At 45.4% G+C, this 23,305-nt stretch overlaps 1 protein-coding gene and 1 long non-coding RNA gene across 2 annotated transcripts in view; one reads left to right on the top strand and one right to left on the bottom strand.

The window, feature by feature from the left end:
- LOC142411411 (uncharacterized) overlaps positions 1-19,509 on the bottom strand; it is a 70,508-nt gene extending 50,999 nt beyond the window's left edge. The window contains exons 1-5 of the long non-coding RNA XR_012776181.1: positions 19,180-19,509; positions 18,678-18,819; positions 16,366-16,476; positions 11,889-12,021; positions 427-1,508 (exon numbers count right to left, since the gene is read on the bottom strand). This is a non-coding gene — a long non-coding RNA (uncharacterized LOC142411411). The remainder of the gene's footprint in view (positions 1-426; positions 1,509-11,888; positions 12,022-16,365; positions 16,477-18,677; positions 18,820-19,179) is intronic.
- A 226-nt stretch (positions 19,510-19,735) lies between these two features.
- Positions 19,736-23,046, top strand: ADO (2-aminoethanethiol dioxygenase). The gene has a single exon (XM_075505296.1). The coding sequence runs from the start codon at positions 19,856-19,858 to the stop codon at positions 20,594-20,596; it is 741 nt and encodes a 246-aa protein (XP_075361411.1). The 5' UTR covers positions 19,736-19,855; the 3' UTR covers positions 20,597-23,046.
- Positions 23,047-23,305: the final 259 nt, after the last annotated feature.

Consider the following 23,305-nt stretch of genomic DNA (forward strand, 5'->3'; position numbering starts at 1 on the left):
GATTTTATGTGACTGAATTTCTGTGAAAGTTCTACCAGTGCAATCTTGAACTTCACGCTATCTACAGAGAAATCATCTCCTCTTATTTCTCAGTTAGCTGCAGCATGGTCTTATTTCTTTGTGGGCCAACCCAGGACCCGCAGAACTGAATGGAAGGACCTCAGCTGACTAAAACAGGCAGTCCCCTAAATGCACTTAATGAAGTCATTCAAACAACTGACACTATTTATGTTAAATTTCATGACTATATGACATTCAGAGATAACCATGTATGTTCTGTGTCTTTTGCGAATACATTTTTCCTATTATACAATCTGAAAAAATACTGGTTTTGTTCTAATGTAATTGTAAGAATCAAATTTATATACAAGACCTTTAGAAAACAGAGACCCACCTCTAAATGCAAAGAACAAACATTTGCATTACCTATTTATATTAAAATATGCAGAAATTTCCAAAGTATTCAGTCAACTTATAAATTTTTATAACTTCTTCAAATTGTTAACATTTTTTTAACACACAGCATTATTTCAGCTTTGTGGAAGGCTCAATAACAATCTTTCTGGTCTGGAAAAAAGGAAAGAACATTATAATAAAGAATGCAGAATAAATAAAAACAAAACAGTACAAGCCGTACATCCACGCATACAAAGACAACTTTCATGGTGAGCTATAAGCAATTATAATAACACAATGTGCTGCATGTTGATTTCACCAGTGAAAAGAATTTCTCCAGTTATTGAAGACTTTCCTGGCAGAATTTCAGAAAAAAAATTCTGACATTCTCCCAATCTGACTTCTGTGCAATGCAAGTCATGCACATTTTAAACACCAATGAATAATACTGCCTTTCTTCTGTGAACTGTTAACAGCTGTAGAAACTATTATAGCCTGCTTAAAATCATGTCTCTGTAGTCAATACTCTCCAGACACTTAGCAATACTAAAGCTATTCCTGGGGCTAAACTAGAATTGCTATGTGAGTACAAAGTTTGATTTATGTTGAAATGAAACAACAAACATCTGATCTTTCCTTTTTTAAATAGCCATTCATATAAACACGAGTATCAGCTGCATAACTAGAAAGTGATGTACCGAATTTACAGAAATTAGACAAAGGAAGACCACCCACAGTTACCTTCAAGGAGAAAAGACTTGTCAGAGGGTGAAAGATCACTGGTGAAGATACTTTGTACAGTCGTGGCTGCCCTAATGTCCTCATGGTGAGGCTGTGGTTTATGAGAGTGATGTTTCATGAATCTAATTTTTCAAGTCTACTGAAAGACACAAAACTGATCAGCAGCCCAGTACCGTATCTTGGCGACGCTCATCATCAGCTGCTTTCAGACCGATCACGGGCTCAGTGGAGTGCCTAATAAAATCGTCCAGATGCATCCAAGAGGAAGTCAAGGTCTCTGTGAGCTAATGTTATTCTTTCGCATCCCAAAGCACAGGTGGGAACAGGAGATATGCTCAGCTGTGGTTCTTCTGACATTTTTGAAACGATGACTGGGAAGAGAGAGGAAAAGACACCAGCGGAACAAGAGAAAACCTTAAAATACATACAAAATTTCAGATATGTTCTACGGATTCATGTACATTACTAAGATGTGCTGAAAATCCAGTTTTGATTCCTCACTCCACAAACTGCCATCAAAGTTCCTTTATTTTTTAATACATCTTCACCTTTCAAGAAATGAAAACACATAATACAATCAGATTGGTGGAGGGTTTGTGATCTATGACAAAGACAGAAATTAATTTGACCAGTAACAGTAATAAAGTCAGGGTTAAGCTAACTTGAAATAAGACACTCTTCCTCCAGAAGAACACCATAAATTGATCAGGAGGACTTTAACAGCCTCAAATTAATGCTCTGACTTCCTCTAGATTAATTTTAAATCTTTAGCTGTTAAAGTATCTAGAAAGGTGAAAGATAACCTAATTGTTCAGCTCATTACTAGTTTTTCTTCTGTCAGTAAATTACCTTTTTTAAATCATCACATTTGCATCTTCTAATCAGAGCTCTTTAGGGAAGTTTCAGCATGCACCAGTATTTCCCCATGTTGCACAGGTATATGCCTCCACCTTCTCCAGCAGATATGCAAGCACCAGAATAGCCTGCCTGCCCTGCAGCTGCCCCAGATTTCATCAAACAGAGCTCTCCACACACAGTCCCAGTGCTTGGCTGGGGAAAATGCTACCGGGTCACGCCTATGGCAAATTCAGTGTTGCTTTCTAAAAAGCCGCTGTTGTTAGTTCCACCAGCTAACCTTCACTCTGGGGACAGCCTTTACTAAAAATGCACATGACTGGTGCAGCTGCCCAAGAATAAGAACTCGCTCTCCACCACTGCTGTAATGGGAGTGTGCAAGACTGAGGACTCCAGAGGCAAAACAAAGCCTGAAATTCCAAATGCAGATCTGACAGACAGCAGAATTGCTCTAATTCTCTTTACTTTTGGGTCAAATTCAAGTTCTTGTGCTGGGCTTGAGACCATTGTTATTTTTGGGAAAAGCCTTTGACTTTGTTCAAGACCCCAGTTCGCATTGACACAGTCCTATCCAGGGCTGCTCCCAACCCCTCTGCTTTTCTTCCTCCCTACTCACTCTCTTGCTCCCTCTACTTTTCTTACTCCTTTTGTTCTTGAGTGTCTCCTTTTTTCTCCGTGCTTTGAGCCTTATCCCATGCTGCCCTCTGGGCTAAGATCTCTCTCCCTGGGAGGGCTTTGGATGCCATATCTCCATAAATCTGGAATAACACTCAGATTCAATGGGAGTAAAGCTGACCCATATCATTGGGTCTCTCTTGCCAAGTATCCTCCATCCTTCCTCCTGTCTCTTTGAACAATCTCATCCTGTCTTTATTTAGCACCTGTAACTTCGCTTCCTTCTTCTCCTTAGTTGTTGGCCTACATTTCATATTTGCTAATTTTGCCATACTTAGACTGAGAGCTCCTACAGGCAGAGTACAAAGTTGTTGGATTTTTCCCTCCTTTGTCTATAAAATGATGTGCTATTTAAATGTTTTCCCATAACAATAGAAAGAGATGATCAGTTTACAACACTAAAGCATATGGAAGGAGAAGGTGTGCACATAAGGGGGAAGAGGACCCACTATTTTCTTAAATTTTAATAGGTACCTAAGAAATAACTTTTTTTTTCCAAAATCACTAACCATATACAACGCAAAAAGATATTATTTAGGGAAAAAAAGCATAAAAAAGGCACCAAGGCTACTAGTAGCCATTGTATCCTTTGGTCTGGGAATTTCAGCTGGGCTCTGATTCTTAATTCAGCACAGTCATAAGGCAACACTGCAATTACAATCCTCTGGGGACTGCAAATGAAAAAAAAGTCACTTTCAAATCAACCAATTTCCAAGGTCACGCATTTGAGATCAGGGCACCAGGGAACCAGAGAGCCTTACAAAACTTACAAAATAAGTACAAATCATGCAACTAGAAAATTCTCACAGGTATTCTCTTAACACCAACTTGATTCGCTAAACTCAACGGTCAGTAGTTCCATTGAACAGACCAAGAAAAATCAGGCTGTGGGTTACAAAGGCAGATAATTTACAATGGGAGGCTGACAGTGGACCACATGGAAAATGAAGCGGCTTGGACTGCAGACAAGCTTAGAGAGAGGGTGAAGCAATGGCTATTTTGAGAACCCCTATTGGGCACAAACCAGCATTCTGCGACGGAGTGCTAATAACATACATGAAACAGACTCACGGCTCCAACGTAGGCAGAAAAAGTCAAATAACCTTTCAGTATAAAAAAAACCAGTTTTAAAGTGATTCCATCTATCACAAAAGAGTAATGAAACTGGAAAATCTCCAGCACATAGGCACACTGTAAATGTGAGAACAGAGCTTCCCAGCAACGGGGTCAGGAAGATCTGATCCTTGGCACTAATTCTGCAATGAGAAATCTTTTAGACAGGTTACCTCCTTATCTGCCTATGTGCAGAAAAGTCACTGATAACTGAAAAACTCTTAAGCAATCCTCTGTGCTGCTTTTCTATTACAATAATTACACATCAGCTGCTCAGAACTGAATGGTATCTGGTATCATTATCCTAACACATGTAACAATCCCTCCAGACATTTACACTGCGCCTCTCATGGTGGAGAGGGACTATGAATATGAACACACGGGGCAAACAATGCCATCAACACTTCCCATTTTGGCTAGTATCGCTGTGTTAGTCCACAGGCAGGTGCTGTGGTTTCTGACAAGCCTGTTGGGTAACAGTGACAGGAATCTGTCAGATGCTGCCCACATACGGGCCGTGTCCCCCATGGCACGCTGACCTCCTCCAAAGAAGTTTAATTTTAAAATTCTGCTGAACATGTTACAAATACCAGCTGGCAATGTGCAATGTATCACAGAGAAAGGGAAAGGCATAACGGTCAAGACAAAACAATACAATGGGGAAATACCCTCCAAGGGCAGCAGTGGGCTTGCCAGATTATGTGCTGTGCTTGGTCAAAGAAATGGGTTGGATCTTTGTGACAGAGGGACACTTGGCCCATCAAACAAGGTAATGGGCAAAGGCACCTCTGCGCTTCCCGTGCAATTCCCTGACCCTTCAGTTGCCAGAAGATTAGTGCTGTCATAAAGATGACTTAAAGCAGCCTCACGCTTTGCCAAGAATAAACCACAAATGCCTCTACCCTCACAAGACTGTATTCGCACCATGCGCAACTCCTTTTTTCCCAAGAAAAAGCCCTGTGCCAATGCATAAGAAGATGCACATCAAAGACCTTTGAGATTGCCTCAATACAGCCACACAGCCTGCCGTCTGTTCTTCCCTTGGACAAGGAAATTCCGAGGGACCTACTTACTCCTGCTTCCTGCCTTCTTTACACCACTTGAGGTGCAAAGCTGATGGAGATGAACAACCAGTTACACTTCCTAGGCAGGCAATAAAATATCAGAGGCTCTCAACTAGCGGAAGAGCCTTTGCACACCTAGCCATGACAGCTCAGAGCACTTTTGCTCCCATGCAAGAGGTTATAGACCCACAGCAGTGCTTTAAACTTTTAGCTAAGTTATCGGACTACCCACCAGAGCCTGTGAGACAAACACATACGCTCCCTCTCCCCACACAGCTGCAAGCAAGCTCTCCATTGCCGGGGAGGGGATCGAATGGATAGGTGGCAAAACCTTCAGCTACACAAATAGATTTGGGAGAGCTCTTCTGCAGCACGCTGGGAGCTTGGGTTCAGTACGTTATGCAACGAGATAATTCCAGTATTGTCTCTTTAACAAAAAGTAAAAGGTCTCTGAAATGATGATTCTTGTTTTTGGAAATTATATTAAAACCAGTACAGAAACTGGTAGCAAAGAAGTGATTCATGAACACCAACAAAGTGATTCACCAGCCCCTCGCTAGGAAGTGATATCATCGCACCACATCTCCATGAGAATGGCAGAAGAGAAGCATTGTTTCACAGGACAGGAAAGTGCTGTATTCTCCAGAAGAAAAGTATTAAATCTGCAGGTGTGTATGACAAACAAGAGGGGGCATATTGTCAGCGCTCTGGGCAGTGAGTCAGGTGCCCAGCATGGTGACTATCAGATGCTTGTAAGCACTACTGAAGAATACCAGAACATTTCCAATCTGGTCTGGGATAAATTGCAAGCTCTGGGTATATTGTACCATTACCCCACAGCCCAACCAGATTCTTCTCTACCTGATCCATCACTCCTTGCTCCATCCCTCCAGCCACAAACAGTAAAATCCTTTCTTGCTCCCCGCTTAGCAGCCATACAGTGAGTGTGCTCTTGCATTCTCTTACCTCAGTCCCACACTCCCTCTGACCCACAAAATTGCCTCCGCTCTCACTCTTGCCAGAGATCTATATGCCTTAACAGTACGCCTGCACCACCCCTTTGCCCTGCCCAGCATGGCCACCCAGGTGCTCCAGTGCTTCTCAGGTCAAGAGGCACAGGACTTCTGCACATCCAGCTGTCCTATGGAACCCCAAAGCTCTTCCAATCCCTGTGCTACACTGATTCTCACTTTGTGGCTCACACTAAGGAGAAGCTGAATGCATGTATGCAGCTGCTGAGGAGGCAGAAAGCGAGGGAGTTTTAGGTTTCAGCATGTATGCCGCATGTTGTCTTCAAGGGTGACATGCTGGGTAACAAGTTTTTTCAGTTCTTAAAACTGTACCTCGTGTTGGACATGACCATGCTCTCTGCAGTTATTCTGGGCGGTATCAGCTTCTCAGCACCTCAAAGCCCTAAGCATGCTGCACTCTGCCATGCCTTGTCATTAATGATCTGCCCCTTGCAAAGCAGGCAGCCGTAGGCTCGCAGCTACGTAACTACCAAACTGACGATGACAAGCTGACATTGCCCAGATTAAGATTATTTTCTTTCTGTCAGTCTTATTCCTTCTCTTCAGCCTGTCGTGTGTGCCAAGAGGTCAAAGTACTACCCCTCCAGTTCACTTGATAGCGATGCTTCTTCCTCACCTACAAAACTCCTCTCAAAAAACCTACACTTATAGCACCTCACATCAGCAGCTCTAAGCATGTGAAAGACAATAAAACCAGCGCTGCTTTCCTCCGCAGCCTGCTGCCCAGCTCTGCCAGAGATGAGGGGCACCTCAAATCCAGGGAGCTGCCAGAGAAGAGAGTGGCAAATTTCTGAATCACTCAGTTTCTCCAAAACTCCTTTAACTCTCTGCAGGAAGACTGGTGGGCCTGCTGCTACGCGGATGTGCTGGCCCACAGCACACCAGAAGCTGCTGTCAAATCAAGGCTTTAGGAGCAATCACAGAGCAGCAGGCATGTCCAAGCAACACTGGAGAAGTCCTCTGCAAGGAAGAACAAATCCTGTGCCATGCCAAATGAAAGCAAGTTGTAAGTATTTATTCTGCTATCGCTCCTAAACCCCCAGGGACTGGCCTTTTAACACAACTTGTATCCTCCAATCTAGTAACCTCAGTTCCCTGGAGACTGGTGCTGTAGCTGCACAGATGGGGCTTAGAGCTGAGCAGCTCTGGGATTTCTGATGTATCCAGCCACACTTGGTGCCAGCCAGAGCAACACAAGACTCCTCATGCAATCCATCTGCTTCATTGGGTTCACCTAGAAAAGCAAGCCAGCCACCCACCAGCCTTCCAACTTGGCCCTCTGTCACACCCAAACAGCAGAGCGGAAGGAAAGATGCTCTTTCTATTCCAGCAGTGCCCACAGGCTCGGGCGCAGCAAAAGACAGCTCCTGTCCCAGAGAGCCTGCATCTAAAAGGACAGTCAAAGGGAGGAAACACACACAAACGGGGAACTTGACTGCGTGATTTTTCTGTGTGGTAGGGCACAAGAGAGACCATATTCTTGATACGGTTTCAGAGTTTCTGGATATTAGACAAGATCATAGGGGAACTCAATCAGCAACAGAAAATGGAAATGCCCCTTCCTTTGGCCAAACACACAAAAAAAGCACTGGGCCTGATTTTCCACTGGTGAGACTTACTTAACATCAGTGTAACCCAACCAATTTTCACAGTTACTCCTCATATACTTAAATAAGAAGAAAATCTAATTTTCCATTTGGCTTAGAGAAAAAGATACTGCTCTTGGAGTAAACAAGCATAAATAACCTGTTAGCAAGCATTTTAGAGAACGTTTCACTTTGGTGAACATACTCCCTCAAGTTATTTCTATGATCTAGATAAGCAGAAACTTGTACTCATCTCTTTAAAAATTATCAAGTATCATCACTTAATGAGTCCTGCATTACGGTGTTTCCATCCAAAGAGGCTCCTTGTTGTGCATAAGCGCCACTTCGTTAAAGTCATGGAGGCATACCCCAGACAGAGCAGACTGGAATAGATGGCAGATACCTGTTTTATCTCAATTACCCAGAAAAGTGAATGGTTCAATTCTTCTGTGTAGTATAAAACCTCACGTACCACAGGAGCAGAAGCTTAAAGGCCACATAGGACTTTCGCTTTGTGTGTGCATCTTCCAGTGATGTCAACTGGATACGAGCTTCTGAGTCTCAGCCAGTTTAAGTTTTGCCAGGAAGTATTTTCAGACATACTCCATCAGCTCTGGGCTCACATTTTTGCCCCAATAAAATCTGATGTCTCTCCACATAATCCATACTTGTACTGTCACTTTTACACGATAGAGGGAGAAAAAAAAAGAGCTTGCATAAGTAAAATTTACTTGTCAAATTCTGGAGATTCCTTGAAAGGTAAAGCCATTTTTAAACCTTGGCCTCAGGAAAAACATTCTCTGCTTTCAGGAGTTTGAATGGGATGACCACATTTCTAGGCATAAGGACAACTGATACCTTGTGGTGAGATTACCACAGTTTAAGAATTTAACAGCATGAAGACGGCTTAAGCCAACAGGTATCATTTCACCACAGGGCGCGAGAGCAGAGTTCCTGAAGTTCAGCTGGTTCCTGAAGCGCAGCTGAGGAGTGACAGCGTGTTAAGCTACAGCAACGTGATTGCTCGTAATTGTCTCTTTTATATTCTAAGAGCTAAACTATCCTTGTTCCAAGGCATGGGTCAAAATATTGCAAGAAATGCAGGGCACAGAGCAGAAGAAAGGTTATTTTCAACTTGTTAGGCTTCCCACAAAGTTTTCAGGTTCTGCACATAGATTTAACCAATTTTATCATTTTGGTTACATCAGAACATCTTTATATCAAAACAACCAAATTCTTGTTATCAACCCCTTTTTTTTTAATTCTAGTTATGTGCCACCCCCTTGAAGTAAAATAGCTCAGATTCACACATAAAGATTGAGATGAGATAATGGAAATAAAAGATAATGAATCAACTGGTTTTGTACACAAAATAAACATCTGTAACTACAAAGCAGCCAATGCACTGACTCTGCTTTGAGTTACATTACAGACTGGCCCCTTGGATCCCAGGACTTAAAATCACCTTTGCTCTCTCTGTCACAGGTCAAGTACAGCTCAGCCAAACCAGGAGATTTGTGCCAAACAGTTTGTATTTCCAACAATTAAATATTGAATTCTCCTTTTATAAGTCACTTAGGAATCACGCTCGCACAATTATTTGCATACACAGCCACTTTATTTCAGCCCCAAATACAAAAAGCCATTAACAGTTGGCCAGATTCTGCTCTCATTTGCCCTAGTGCAAAACCATGTCATTTCCACCAAGATCAGTAGAGCTTTAGTTTCGTGCCACACATGGGAGAGCAGAACTCCTTTTTCACTGAGGCAACTCACATCACCAGTGAGCTGCTGTGCCTGTGGCACACGCGGCCTGGAGGTTTCTGTTCTGCTGCACACGCTGCCCCCTCTGCTCACCGTCCTTCTGACTCCTCTGCGGTCCCACCGCATCCCTTGCGGGCCTTTATTTTATATGGACCTTGTTTCACAGACAGACTTCTTCTCCTTAATTCAGTGGATTTACAAGAAGCACGCCAGCTGAGTAACGCTGAACAAAAGAAAAAATTGTTTCTACAGTGTATTTACACACAATAAAATGAACCAATCAAGCAAACAAACTGTACACAACGTGCCCTATTATTAACCGAAACCAGAAGAAACTCTCTTCAGTACTTTCAGTGCTTATAAATGCATGCTTATGTCCTAAGTAACCTAGAGCTTCCAGCAATTACTTAGTCCTCAAAGTTTTAAGCCAAGTTTTCTCCGCAGTATTTACTCCCTGGGGCTCACAGGAGGTAACGGACAACTGGTCTCCAGCCCTGTTTTTTCAGAGCCCTCCGCACTGAGGCCAGACTTTCCTCACTCTCCCTGACAGATCACCTGGTTTAACTTCTCCTGGACTCCCGTCATTTGCTACACGTGTCAGAGCCACTGCCACACTCCCAGGCATGGTGCCATTCCCTGTGCAACACCTGGCCAGTGAGGGACAGGTGGCTAGGTGGGTGCCAGGGGACACCAGGAACTGTGACACTGGGAAAAAAGCACTCTGCTGCCTGTCAGGAGGCAACTACAATGAGCGCAAGAGCATGCACAGCAACAGACTGAGAGAACAGACATCTTAATCCCGCTGTCCCTGCACACCCACGACAGCTGGGTTAGGAGTTATTGTTCTGCTCTTCTACAGACACGGCGTTTAGAAGTTCATAACCATTGCTTTGTGCTTTTCTTTCTTTCTGGTAATGTAATAAAGCAATTCCCAGTTATAAAAAATGTGACTGTTGACGACCGTGACGAGATATGTCCAGAGGTACAGCCCTCGGTACGTAACACACAGAGAGCAGTGGCCAAACAAACTCCCGCTCCTCCCAGCGGGCAGTCTGACCTCAGACGGGATTCACACGCCACCCCATGCAGCAGCATCCCGCAGGATTACGTGTCCTTCTGCAGACACAGTTCTCTGCCACCTTGCCTGACTACATCAACAGCCACATAGCCTGAGAGGCAAACTCCCCCAAACCTTCCCCTTGCATAAAGGGAAAAGTGATTTATTACACAAATACGAGGCACAGTCAATCACCCCAGCTTGACTACTGACCCATGACAAAAAAACAGTGCTAGTTTCAAGGGCCCTCTTCTGCTACTCTTCCACTGAATAATTTAATTGAGGAGAAAAACTTGACATGTCACAGCACAGTATTTCTGATGCTAATTCATGTCTCTCTCTTCCCTACTAGAATTCACAGAACCAGAAGATCGTCACATTTTTCAAGTGGGAGATGCTAAGAACTGGGTTTCAACTCTCTGGTAAACCTGGAAAACAAGGCAAGGGGCCAGTTCCTCTGTGCGCAAACCCCAGTGACTCAGCTGAAGTGTGCATAGATGAGGTGAGGATGAAGAGGAGAATCGGATAATCCCATTCCAACTCTGTACAGCCAGACTTGCAAACAGAGAAACTGGCCACTATTTTTGAAGTAGAGTATTATCATATCCGTAAAGCAGCAGTTTGACTCTATGCATTCAATGTTTTAATTCTCAGACAAAGCTAGGGTAAAGGCACATCAAATTTACAAAACAGCTCTTAGCTACTTGGAAAGGACAACTGTCAGGCTGCTTGGGCAACCTTGCTCAAACCTTCTTGTATAAGGAAATCAGTGACTGGACACTATAACATGCTATTTCACTATAATGTAGTATGCTATCAGCTTCAGATCCTTCCGTTCTGCCTCAAATACCCATATGCTGAGACGGTATATATATGGTTTACATGTATGTTTTATTCATCACAGAACAAGCTGCATTTAGCATTCAGTTTTAACATTGTATGTACACACACAAACATAGATGCCAATAAACTTGAGAAATCAGATACACATGTGAAAGAAGTTTTTTTAAATACTCCCCCAAATATTTCCCACCATTACTGGAATCCCTTCCAAAGTCCGCCTAGTAGCATCAGTACAAGTCCAAAAGGTCACACGAATAAGGCCCTCACTCCCCCTGCACACCAGGAGGAACTTGCCCCAACACTCTATAAAAAGGATAAAGCTTTTAGCTTTAACTCAAAAGTCACAAGGACTACAACCTACCACAGGAAGACAGCAGAAGAGATCAAGGGCATCCCCAGAGACTTTGTTAGGTGAAAAAAAGTAAAGTGCGCAAAGTTACTCAACTGCTTTGCGGACTCTCGGTTCTATTGGCATCCTTGTACAGTGTCACAAATTTAAGTGTATACATAAAAATACAAATATAGTTACAACCCTGCCATGAGTTCCACGCGAACAGCTCTCTGTAAGCAATGTCAACTCCTATGTGTAAGGCCTTGCCTATACAGGGCTCTCTGCAGAATTAGGACTGTAAACAATGTACATAAATGCTGGTAAAGTGTGTTTACATAATATGTAAATAGATAAAGAAAAGTACATTCGCACCAACTACTGAGGAAAGAAAACAAATCATTTTTCTACGGCTAAAAGTACTGAATCACTTACCATCTGGTTTGGGAGGAAAAAAAGACCCACTCCAATTCAACTGCAAAGAAAATCCTGTCTAAAAAAAGTAATCACATGCTAGATCCCCCTAAGTTCAATTTCCAATCATTTTCACATGGAGAGTTTTGTTTTCCTGGAGGAAAAAAAAAAATAGTAAGAAGGATGTGTGGCTTGTTAGGCCCTGATCCTGCAAGCTCTAAGTACTTAGCTATGAGGAATAGTGGAAGCTATTTTTCAGGAAAAAGCTGAGTCTCTGCATCAGTTTCTGCTGGAATGCATCCTAATTTTCCAAGAAAAATCTGCCACACTTCTGCTACCATGCTGTGAAATACAAAAGTAAAATCTAGATACTAAATATCTGAACTAATTTCCCTTTATACCTTGGTAACATTTGGATTTTTTCCTCAATCATCTGAAGATATACCTATGCACACTGTAGCATAGTGCAGAGGTGGTATGTTACTGACAAGTGTATTATTCTAACTGAAAAAGAGCATGTGGTCATGTAAATACTCTGCGTACTAGAGCACAACCAGCAAAGGTCATGTTTATAGCTCTGGCAAGCATCTGTCATTTCCAAACTTGTGACTTTTCACATTGTCCTCAAACACACCATTAAAATAACTTCCTTAATTTTTAAAGAAACTAAAATTTTTATATCATTCTAATCCACACTTCAAAACCTAGCCTACACATAGCACTGATTTTCCAAATGTCTTTGTATGTTCCCTTTAACAGTTGTTCATCCCACAACTGTATGTCATGGAACCAAACTGCCCTGTTCCCTCCTCGCCTCATTCCCTGCACACTCAATACCAACTCATCTGTGTGCTGCTTCTCTGGAACATCCCCCTGGCCTCATTCACTGACATTTCATCCACACTGGCATCTCTTCCTTCCTTCTCTTTTTCCTCGCCATTTTCCTCTACTAACTAATTGCTAACATTTTCTAATTGATGTTCTTGTATTTTAATACTTCTGTCTTGGAAGTAGTCAAATCCTGGTTGATAACCACAACTCAAAGAGAGATCAATACTGCTGCGTGGGCGGTTGTAACAGTCCTGTGGGTCCTGGCCTTTTTCTTCTGCTTCCCTCAGTCCACGTCCCTTGTTCAAACACTTGCATAAAACTTCCTTCCTCCTCCCGGGGGCCTCAAGGTTAATACGGACCCTTTACCTATGGGACAAAGAAGGATTTTACTGGATTTACCAATTAACCTAAACACTACAAACACCTGAAAACACTGAAAGAAATTTCCCTGCCCCATTAAACACCTTACCCACTAAATTTTACCATTCACCTCTTTTTCTGCTGAACGCTAAGTCTTTCCATGAAAAAATGTATCTATTAGTTGTTTAAAATAGAAAAATGTTCCTTGGCTATTCCTTAAAAATTACTTATTCTTTCCTTCTTAAATTTAGCACTATTGATTAACCCTGTATAGATCTCCACTGGGATAAATTTGATCCCAAATTGTTAAGAAATGAAAAAGTTCTCTCTCTTGCTGAAAAGAGACTCTTAAAATAACATTACATGTATAACCAAAGGCAATCAAGTTACTAGGGCTTCATACGTTTCTGCTTATCACCTGTGTGACGACCACAACCAGTCCTCACTCATGATTGTGAAAAAGAAAGGCTTACCTTAAAGATAGTCTGTGCTAAACGCTAAAGCGTTTTTGCAGTGAGGGAAGGCTATGAGTGAGCACCAAGCAGGTTACAGTGACTCAGCTGCACAGCAGTAACTCTTTAAAATAGGATTACTTTAGACCTTGCTAGTAAGGTTGCCTAAAAGTTGGTGTGTGATCACTACTTAAGGTAGCACAAGCAGTGGTAGACCCACACCTCACACCCTCTGGGACCCCAGTTAGTAAATGATCTACTTCCAACTCTCAGACTCCAACACAGTAGGATCACACCTTACCCTAGTACAAAAGTGCTCAAATACCGCACCTATCTCAAAGCAGGCAAAAGTAAATATGGCACTGAATCAGTGATAATGGGAGAACAGACATGCACCGAGAGAGAAACAAGGCTTTCGCTGCAAGGGAACAGCTTTTCTCATCACTGCCTGATGACGAGGACTCTGCAGAGTCTTCGTACGCCAAGCGGGCTTTTCCCCTGGGTCGTATCAACAAAACCTTCCCTTTGCCATTTGAAAGCCAGCTGCTGAGGGGAGGGCTGAAGGCCAAGGGAGCTGCTTCCAAACAGAGGTGACCTTGCAAGCTTTCTCCCACCCTCCACTCTCCCACTGAGTGACCAAACAGGACCCTTGGGATTCTCTGAAAAAGTAACAGAGATAGAAAAAAACCAAGTGGAGTTCGGCATTGATACAACAGAGGCCGGAGGGGCCTTACGGGTCTGGCAGCCAGGGACAGTGACAGAATTCAAAGGACCTACAGGGAAGTGGTTTCAGAAACGTTGGAGAGAGCCACGCTCTGAGCCTGAGGAACTGCCCGGTGGCAGCGAGCACCAGGTGGCTCCTCCCCAGCACAGCTGGGGTGGCAGGGGGGCGAGACGCAGCGCCCTGCACTCACTGCCCGCAACAGCAGGATGGACTCCAGGTTCTCCACTTCCCCACCAGCCAGGACCTTCCATGGAGGAGACAAACCCCTCATGCTAATAAAGCATCAGCCGAGTACAACTTTCATTCCGTACCAAGTATCCCAGGAAACAGATTTCAACTTTCCCAATGGGTAGTGTCAGCATTTAAATTAACAGTAACTTATATCAACAAAATGATAAATGCCTCCTATGCATTTTGCTGCTTTTGAATGCACTTATGTAAAATAAATATAAATTATTTTAATACAACCAGAGATAAAGATATGCAGGGAAGAAATCACAAGTAAACATATCACATCTTTAACTGTGTCTTTTCTGCTGTCAGGTAACAGACTAAAAGTGATGGTCCAAATTACGGTGCTCTGTACATTATGCGATTAACCAGTTTAATCAATTATTTGTTTCCCATTTGTTTCTAATTACATTCTTCATAAAATAGTATCCATACACATTCCTGTTGGTATTTTATTTTGAAACTTATGCCAGTAATAAGAAAGAGTGACAATACAGCTTTTTGTGGACTCAGAATCACACTTGCAAATTGAGCTGCGGGTTTCTTTCCTCTCAGTAATTATCAAAAAAATCTTTACCAAAAAAATCTTTTTTTACCTTCCTGCCCATATCTGAGCACCCAGGATTGTGAACACTTCAACAATATTCTTGAATATATTTTTAAGTTTTAGACATAAAGGTCGTATTTTTCCCAGAGTATATAATCAGATTTTCTTTAGAAAACATTAAAGATACATGAAAAACTTAGAAACATCAAGTAATAACTCCTTCTACAACCATTAGGGGATTCCTCCCTCTCTCTCTCTCTCGTCACAGCTGCGTACAACTGGTGAAAGTGTTGCACAGCTCCGCAGCTGCAGTGGCTAAGAGTGACAGCACACAAGTGGCTCTGGCCAGAGATGCCTTCCTGCAAACTACATGCCAAGAAGGGAGCGCACGAAGAGAGGGCAGTTTCTAACCACGCTGGTAGTCGTCTTCCTCACACTCAGGATCGGTCCTAGACAGTCAGAGAGTTCAGAAGGAATAAGGCCATGACTAACACCACCCATCACCACTGTCTAACCTGGGTGGCATCAGAGACATCAGCACAGATCTGATTTGCACCAGTGGAAATCAGTGGAGCTAAACTCAGAAGATCAGAATGAGGCTCATTATCTCTGCAAATTCATGCACCGGGAGTTGCATGCTGCACAGCCTTTCCTACTCTGAGTCACTCCAACTCCTGCTCTAGGCTCTTCAGTAGCAAACTGTCAATAAAACTCATTAATGATGTGCTTTATATAGAAATAGTGCATTTAACAGAGAGGCTACAACAAATGAAGAGTGCAGCAAGGGGTGAATTACGTGGTTAATGGAATACAGGATGTGTGTCAGTAAAGAAGTGGTAAAGGTGGGTGGGAGTCTTAATGTTACATAGATCTCCTTGAAGTTTAGTATGTATATGAACCTAATTCCCCTTTTGATTTCAGTACAGTTATATCTAGCACTCCTCTGTGTTTCTATGGATATATAAATTCTCTGATGAATAATTGATAACCAACTTTCTTTTACGTAAGCCATTACTGGAGAGCCAGCAAATATTACAGACATGTTGTTTGTCTTCTCTCTTTTTAGTCTTGTTCTCATCTGAATCATGTTTGGCTAGCATTCATATCTATCTCCTTGATTGGTGGTAGCTATAAAAAAAATATATATACACCCTTGCAGAACCAGTGGCAGGAACAGTGCAAAAAAGATGTTCTTTGACACAGATTCTTATTTTCCGTTGTATGTAAACACGTATCTGCAGCCGTTGGCAACATTATAATGGAGGATGGTTTCTGTACTGCCTGTCCAAGCTCTACACCTTGTGAAATATTCTAGCATCGTGACACAACATTTAATTACAGCTAACAACTGACCTTCTAAGCAGGCGGCTGTCATTTTCGTCCATTCAAGACTGTTGTTTTACCTGATGGTTACAAGTAATTCTAACTTCTCAAACCAAATTAAGAGAATCTGGGAAGCAAACCCTAGAAGAAAGTGAAAATGAGCAAGGGATGTTTCACAAACCTGGGGGGAATTGTAATACATAACAGCAACAAAGAAGCAAGAAGCTGAAAAACTGTCAATCCCACAGGAGAGTTCAGGTAGAAAGGAGCCTAGAAATGGGGGCGGGGTTGGGCAGGAGAAAATAGCTGTAACACTTCTCAACACATTCTCTTTCTGTGTGTGGGGAAAAAACAAACACAGCAGGAGACCAAAACCGTAACCTGAACCTGACCTCCCTCACACTCGTTGTATCACAAAACCACTGGGCTGAACTTTGGTCATTGCATCACCAACACAAAGCAGTCTCAAAGCCCAGCCAAGCAACGACATTGTGATTTTTTTCTTTTTTGCTTCACGTGCACTCAAGATGGTAGAGGCCAGCTAAGAATATGGCCTTTCAGAAGAAAAAACATGTCAATTTGTCAGTTGGCTGGACAGCTTGCTTTTCTTTTGAGGTTGTTTTTAATTGGCTTTTTTTTTGGTTTTTTTTTTTAAATATTACTGCACTGAAAAATGTGGGTGTGATATAGCATTTAACTGGAACATTAAGTGCCAAGGACATATTTTTGTCTGTATCTGTTAGAAATGGAAATCAATACAGTCGTTAAAAACATTGAGGATCATAAGGTGATCAGTTATGCAAAATATAAACCTTATCACCGACATAACATGGCACCAGGAATGTTCACATAAAGATGTTCTTAAAATCTTAATAAACATCCTTGGACATAGGGCATATGATTCATGGTTTACAGAGTAATAAGCACTAAAAGGGTCAAGTAACTCACCCAGCAAGTCAAGATCAGGCTGAGATCAGAACTCAGGATCCTGGTTTTCCATGCTGATCTTTCTTACAACTGCATGTTACTCCAAGCACACAATGTCCTACCAATACCCAGCATTTCTATTTCTACAAAATGGCTTATTTTTGTGCTGCATAGAAAAAAAAAAAAACAGTGTGTTCAAAAGTGAGCATTCTAGCAATCACTTGCAAACATAAAATGTAATTGCTGAGGCAGGACACAAATGGATAGCTTAAGCCAATAGAGAGATAATTTATCATTATCACTGATAATGATAACTGCTAAAAATTCCAGTCCATATCTCCATAATTAAATTGACTGTCCCTGAAGAGGACTGAATAGAAGAACACACTGAACATGGAGCCTTCCAAATACCTTGGCTTCTGACAAAATGCCAGTTGCCAATCAACACAGCAGCGGTGAGACTGTCGGTATCCTCAGCAGTTCACTCCAATACAGAAAGGCTCACAGGCCATTAAAGGCTCTACCTCTCAACTCAAGATGTCTGCCCTCTCATTCTAAGCATCCTGCCAGGCAGACCTGTTCCTGCCAGGTATAGAAACGCTCACCTGATCTTCACCCCATGCTCCCAACACTGGCACTGGAGAGAGAAATGACTTAAAACATTGGTGTGTGAACATGAAACAGCTGGAGATTGCAATGCTTTGTAGCTTCAGGTGGAACTCGAAAGAAGCAACTCAGATCAACATCCTCATCTATGAAGAGGAAGCAATAATACCATGACCTAAATTTGCATTCTGTGCACCAAACTTACTTACAGAAGGAGGGAAATAGGTTTGGGAAGAGAGATTCAAGTCACTGATCTTCGTTTACAGTATCAGTATGTCATCCTCTACTGGGCCATCACATACCCACATCATCTATATTTCTGATCCATGTATAATATGTAAGAATAGTATATGGCCACATATATCTGACTTAAGTTTAATGCATATCTTAAGATTTGAGTTTGCCTTTAATCAAGAAAACACATTGGTTTACCTTCTTTTAAATGAATTTTTTTAACTTGGTGGGCTGCAGCCACTGGAGTCCTATTTGATGGAGTATTATCATTCAGCTGTTTTTCAGAATCCTAACCAGCTCAGCCTAGACCATGGTACACAGGTGCTGAACACCCACTTAAATAATTGAACTCAAGGCAGTATGAGCCTGTATGTTTTTATGATCAGAACCTAACTTTGTTTAACAAATCCCAGCAAGAACAGGTTAATTTCTGACTTCAAAACCACAGTATTTTCTAGGTGTGATCTGCTATGCGCAGTCATGCATATTAGAAAGAAGGCAATAGGATCGTTGCCACAGATATATAAATGAAACAAAATGCTGCATGTAACGCCCTAGCAGAAGAGATGCTGTACCCTTTTTGTACATCAGCCTGAAACAACCACACACAGGCTCCACCAGGCTGGAACTGAGCCAAAAGATTATCCATCCTTTCTGTCACACGTGGATTCTCCGACGATCAGCGTCTGGAACTCCATGTGCTCGTTCGATGTTCATCTGTGGTTAAAGATAATGAATTCAGATACAATCACACTCAAAAGTGGCGATAAGGAGAGATATCAAGGACAGCACACGCCGTACAGCAAGACCTCAGTCCCGTACTCCAACAGGAGCGGCAGTGTCAGAACGCAAGTTGAAGTCCGGTCAATTTGCCAAAATGGCTTAGCTGTAACAAGCAATTAGTGATCAAAAAATAAACCGTTTACGTAGTCCGTTCTATGTCCACGACCTTCACTACCGTGCTCAGTTTTACACGGCTAAACTACAAGCCAAGTAAAAAGTTCCTCCTGCACCTTCTCCTCACCGTCCCACAGCTATACGGGAGAACACGCGCGGCACGGGAACTTTGTTTATTACCGTGGCTTGCCCGTCCCCGGCAGGCAGGGCACTGCGAAGACCCCCGGGCGGGCAAGCCTGCCTGCCCGCCCGCCGGGAGCGGGGCCGTGCCTGTGCCTGTGCCCGGGCCCCCGCAACTGGCGGGCGACGCCCCCCTCGCCGCCGCCCCTCAGCGCCCCGCCACGGGGGGCCGGGGCTGTGGAGGGCGCTTCCCGGGGCAGCGGCCCTCTCCCGCACGCCTCGCCTCGCCTCACCCCCCGCGGCGCTAAGATGGCGGCCGCAGGCTGTGCCGCCGCACACCCCCGGCAGCCGGCCGGCCCCGCCGCCCCTCGCACGCCGCCCCGCGGGGCGCAGCCCCCGCCGGCCACTCACCTCCGCCGGCCCTGCTGGGAGCCGTAGTCCTCCTCCCTCCGCCGCCGCCCCCCGCCCCCGGCTCCGCGCCGCCGGGCCGCCCCGCCGCCCCCGGCTCCGCGCCCCCGCGGGGCCCTGGGGAGCGGGGGGGGGAGGGGGGAGCGGCGGAGGCTGCGGGGCCGCGGCGAGGCGCGGGGCAGCGGCGCCGGCGGCGGGCAGGACTACGAGCCCCGTGGTGCACGGCGGCGCGGGCGCGCCTGCGCGGCGGGGGCAGGGAGAGGAGGCGGAAGCGGCGACGGGACCGCCTGCCGCGGCCGGGCGCGGCGGGGCCGGGCCGGGCGCCGCCATGCCCCGGGACAACATGGCCTCCCTGATCCAGCGGGTGGCGCGGCAGGCGCGGATCACCTTCCGCAGCCCGGCGGGGCCGACCTTCGGGGAGAACCTGCACCGGCTGCAGCAGCTGCTGGACGAGGTGCGCGCCGAGGACTTGCACTTGGCGCCGCGGGGGCCGTCGGCGGCGGCGGCGGCGGCGGGCGGGGGGCTCCCGTGGGCCGGCGTGGTGCCGCCTGTCAGCTACATGCACATCTGCGAGACGGAGAGCTTCAGCATGGGCGTGTTCCTGCTGCGGAACGGCGCCTGCATCCCGCTGCACGACCACCCGGGCATGAACGGCATGCTGAAGGTGCTCTACGGCACGCTGCGCATCGCCTGCATGGACACGCTGCCCGCCGCCGCCGCCCCGCCGCCCGCCGCCGCCGCCAACGGGCCCTGCCACCGCGCCCTGTTCCGCTCCCGCCAGCACTACACGCCGGCCTCCCCGCCCTGCCTGCTCTCGCCGCACACCGACAACCTCCACCAGATCGACGCCGTGGACGGGCCCGCCGCCTTCCTCGACATCCTGGCGCCGCCCTACGACCCCCAGCACGGCCGGGACTGCCACTACTACCGCCTGCTGGAGGGGCCGCCGCCGCCGGCGGGCGCCGAGCCGCCCGGGCTGCCGCGGGAGGTGTGGCTGATGGAGACCCCGCAGGCCGCCGACTTCTGGTGCGGGGGCGAGCCCTACCCCGGGCCCCGCGTCTGCCTCTGAGGCGGCGGCGGCCCGGGCCCGGCGGCGGCCGCTGGGACGGTTGGCGGGAGCCCGCCGCCCCCCGCCCGGCCGGCCTTCTCCCCGGGCCCGCCTCACGGACCGGCCTGCCGGGGCGGCCCCGGCCCCGGCCCCGGCTCCGGCCCCGGCGGGCAGCACCGCCGGAACCAGGGCTGGGCTCTGCCTGGCGTCCGTGCCCGGCCGGTGGGACCGCGGGTGCTGGCCGGGGCTCCTCGGGAGCGCTACGAGGCGAAGACTTCCTCTCTCCACAGGCCTGCCTGGCTTCATGAGTCGGGGGCAATAAAGCACCAGAGTGCGCTTATCTCCTTTGGGCTGACGTGGAGGAGTAGCACCGTTAAACTTCTGCTCAACCAAATGGTTGGGGGAAAATAATCCAGCATCCTGTGTAAATAGTTAGGGCCGCGCGTCAGTGAGGGGGGATCGGGCTCCGGCAGGGAGAGTAAATGCAATAAGAATTGTCGCGGGGTGCCCCGACTTCCCCCCGGAGGGGCTCCCACCGCCAGAGCCTGGCGCGGGTGGGCTGGCGGAGTGTGCTCACCCGGCCTGGGCAGGGGGCTGGTCTGGCTGCAGCCTTTGGGGACTCCGTCTCCAGAGCGAGCCTCAAGAACAGCTGTACCCTACTAGCAAAAAACAAACCCAGAACAACTTCTGAGCCAGGACACGCTCCTCCAGTAAACGCCAGTGATCCCCAGGGCTGGAGTTAAGGGAATTCCTGCTCCGAAGGGACACTGTCAGGTTCAGAATTACTTTTTAGCAGTTCTTTAAAGCATTGCGTCTAAGATCTTGCTATTCCAACTGAGAATTACAGAGTACATCTATGCATATTTCCTTCAGCTAGGAGGAGACTAGTCAGCTGCTAATTAACCTCGCTTGGAACCTCTCATGCAGCAGTGGCGGTGGGTAGCGGAAACTGTGGGCATCTTAAGAGAAAAACCAACTATCCACTGTTGTGTTGTGGAAGCTATTCTAGAAACATGACGTATTTGCAAACACTATATATACAGCGGCGCGCATACCCTAGGTACGGATAAGATTTGACCTGATGTCTTCTCTTTAAAGTGTGGTCTGTGTTTTTATATGGACAAGTGAACGCTTTGGGCTTTTGAAGCCTTGCAGTTTCCCTCTTTATACTATTTATAAAGACTACTTTTTCATAAGGCTTTTAAATAAATGTAGCGTAGAAGAGACACCGTGAATTTCACCTCGCTATGATGGAAGCAGTCTGGAGATGCAGTTTGTCCACGGCAGGGGATGCGATCTTTCTAACAAGAGAGAAACTTTTTCTATAGGTGAAATACTCTGCCTGTACGGCAGGGACTGGTCTCGTGCCCGTTCATCCGAGCGCACACTTTGTACCACAAACCCAGGCCGGGGCAGCCTTGGCCCTCTTGGTCACAATGTGGGAATTTGAATAAGAAAACATGACTTACCAGCCTCCTAAGTGATGCACCAACCTGCTCCAGAAATTGTTCCACAACTGGCTTTAATTTTTCTTTGTGTATTTATAAAAGCAGACTTGCTTTTCCTGTACAGTGGCTTGTATGTGTGAATTTTTAAATGATTCTGATAGGGCATTGCTGCCTTTTTTTTTTTTTTTTCCCCCTGCGAAAGAGTCAATGTAAACTACAGTCAGCCTTATGCATGCACAGATTAATTCTTTTGCAAGGAAAAATTGGTGGAAATTATTTCAGGCGATTTCCATTTATTCTTGCAGCACTTTAAAGTGTCTGATATTTCTGCAGCTGGCTTACCTGTTTTTCCTGGAATTCCCCTGCAGCTTAGCGTTAGTTAATGTGCAACAATTCTCTATCGAATGTAGTCATTAACTATAACGCGATGCCTCCCTGTGTTACAGCCTGTGTTTCTAACTCTCTCCGATGCTAATGAAGACCATCATCCTTTTTCAGAAGTCCACAAAGAAGATAGCATGGTGCATGCAAACAGCTGTACTGGAAAAACAAACTGCAACAGAGAGCATTTTTTATCTCATCTGCTCTGTCCTCCCCTTAGGTCTTTCTGCTTGGTTTTTAATTTTTTTCTCCATGAGTAAAGCCTAGTCGAGATGTTTAGTGGGATAGGACTTTAATGCATCTTTCCGTAGAGGAGAGCATGGTCCCTTACACTGTGGAGTGCTGTTAACAACCATGGCAAAACCTTTTTCTTTTTTTTTTCTTTTTTTTTAATAAAGGTGTTAGCATCAAAGCCAGGAAAAATAGCAAAGAAAACCTGAAACATTAAAGAAAAGCCTCTTTGTGTAACTTCTTGCTTACTCAGTAATTGACACTTACTTCATATGTTCTGGATATCTGTAAGCAGAAGGTTTAAGTCTGTAATGCCGTTCCTTCTCTCTGCGGTCTGGTTATTGTGTTTTCACAACAGCAAAATTACTGTTATTGCTGAATTATAGAATAAATACAGGATATCTCACCACTGACCAGTCATTACTTTCCTTCGCAAGTACGACAGTCTTGAACCAAGTACGGTACAGAGCGCAAGTTTCTTTTGCCTAACAGTCCGAACGGTGCAACTGGCCCTTCTTTGAAAGGCGATGCTTAACGCTGGGTTCTCAGCCCAAATCCTCCACTGGCGCCCTGCAGACAAATCCAGGCGTGTGCAGTATTACCATTCTTGAAGCTGGCTGTTACTGTAAGGCAAAGGCACGGGTTTAAGATCGCTGATGCTATTGCACAA

This window comes from Mycteria americana, chromosome 6, assembly GCF_035582795.1.
Source record: "Mycteria americana isolate JAX WOST 10 ecotype Jacksonville Zoo and Gardens chromosome 6, USCA_MyAme_1.0, whole genome shotgun sequence".
Taxonomy (NCBI): Eukaryota; Metazoa; Chordata; class Aves; order Ciconiiformes; family Ciconiidae; genus Mycteria; species Mycteria americana.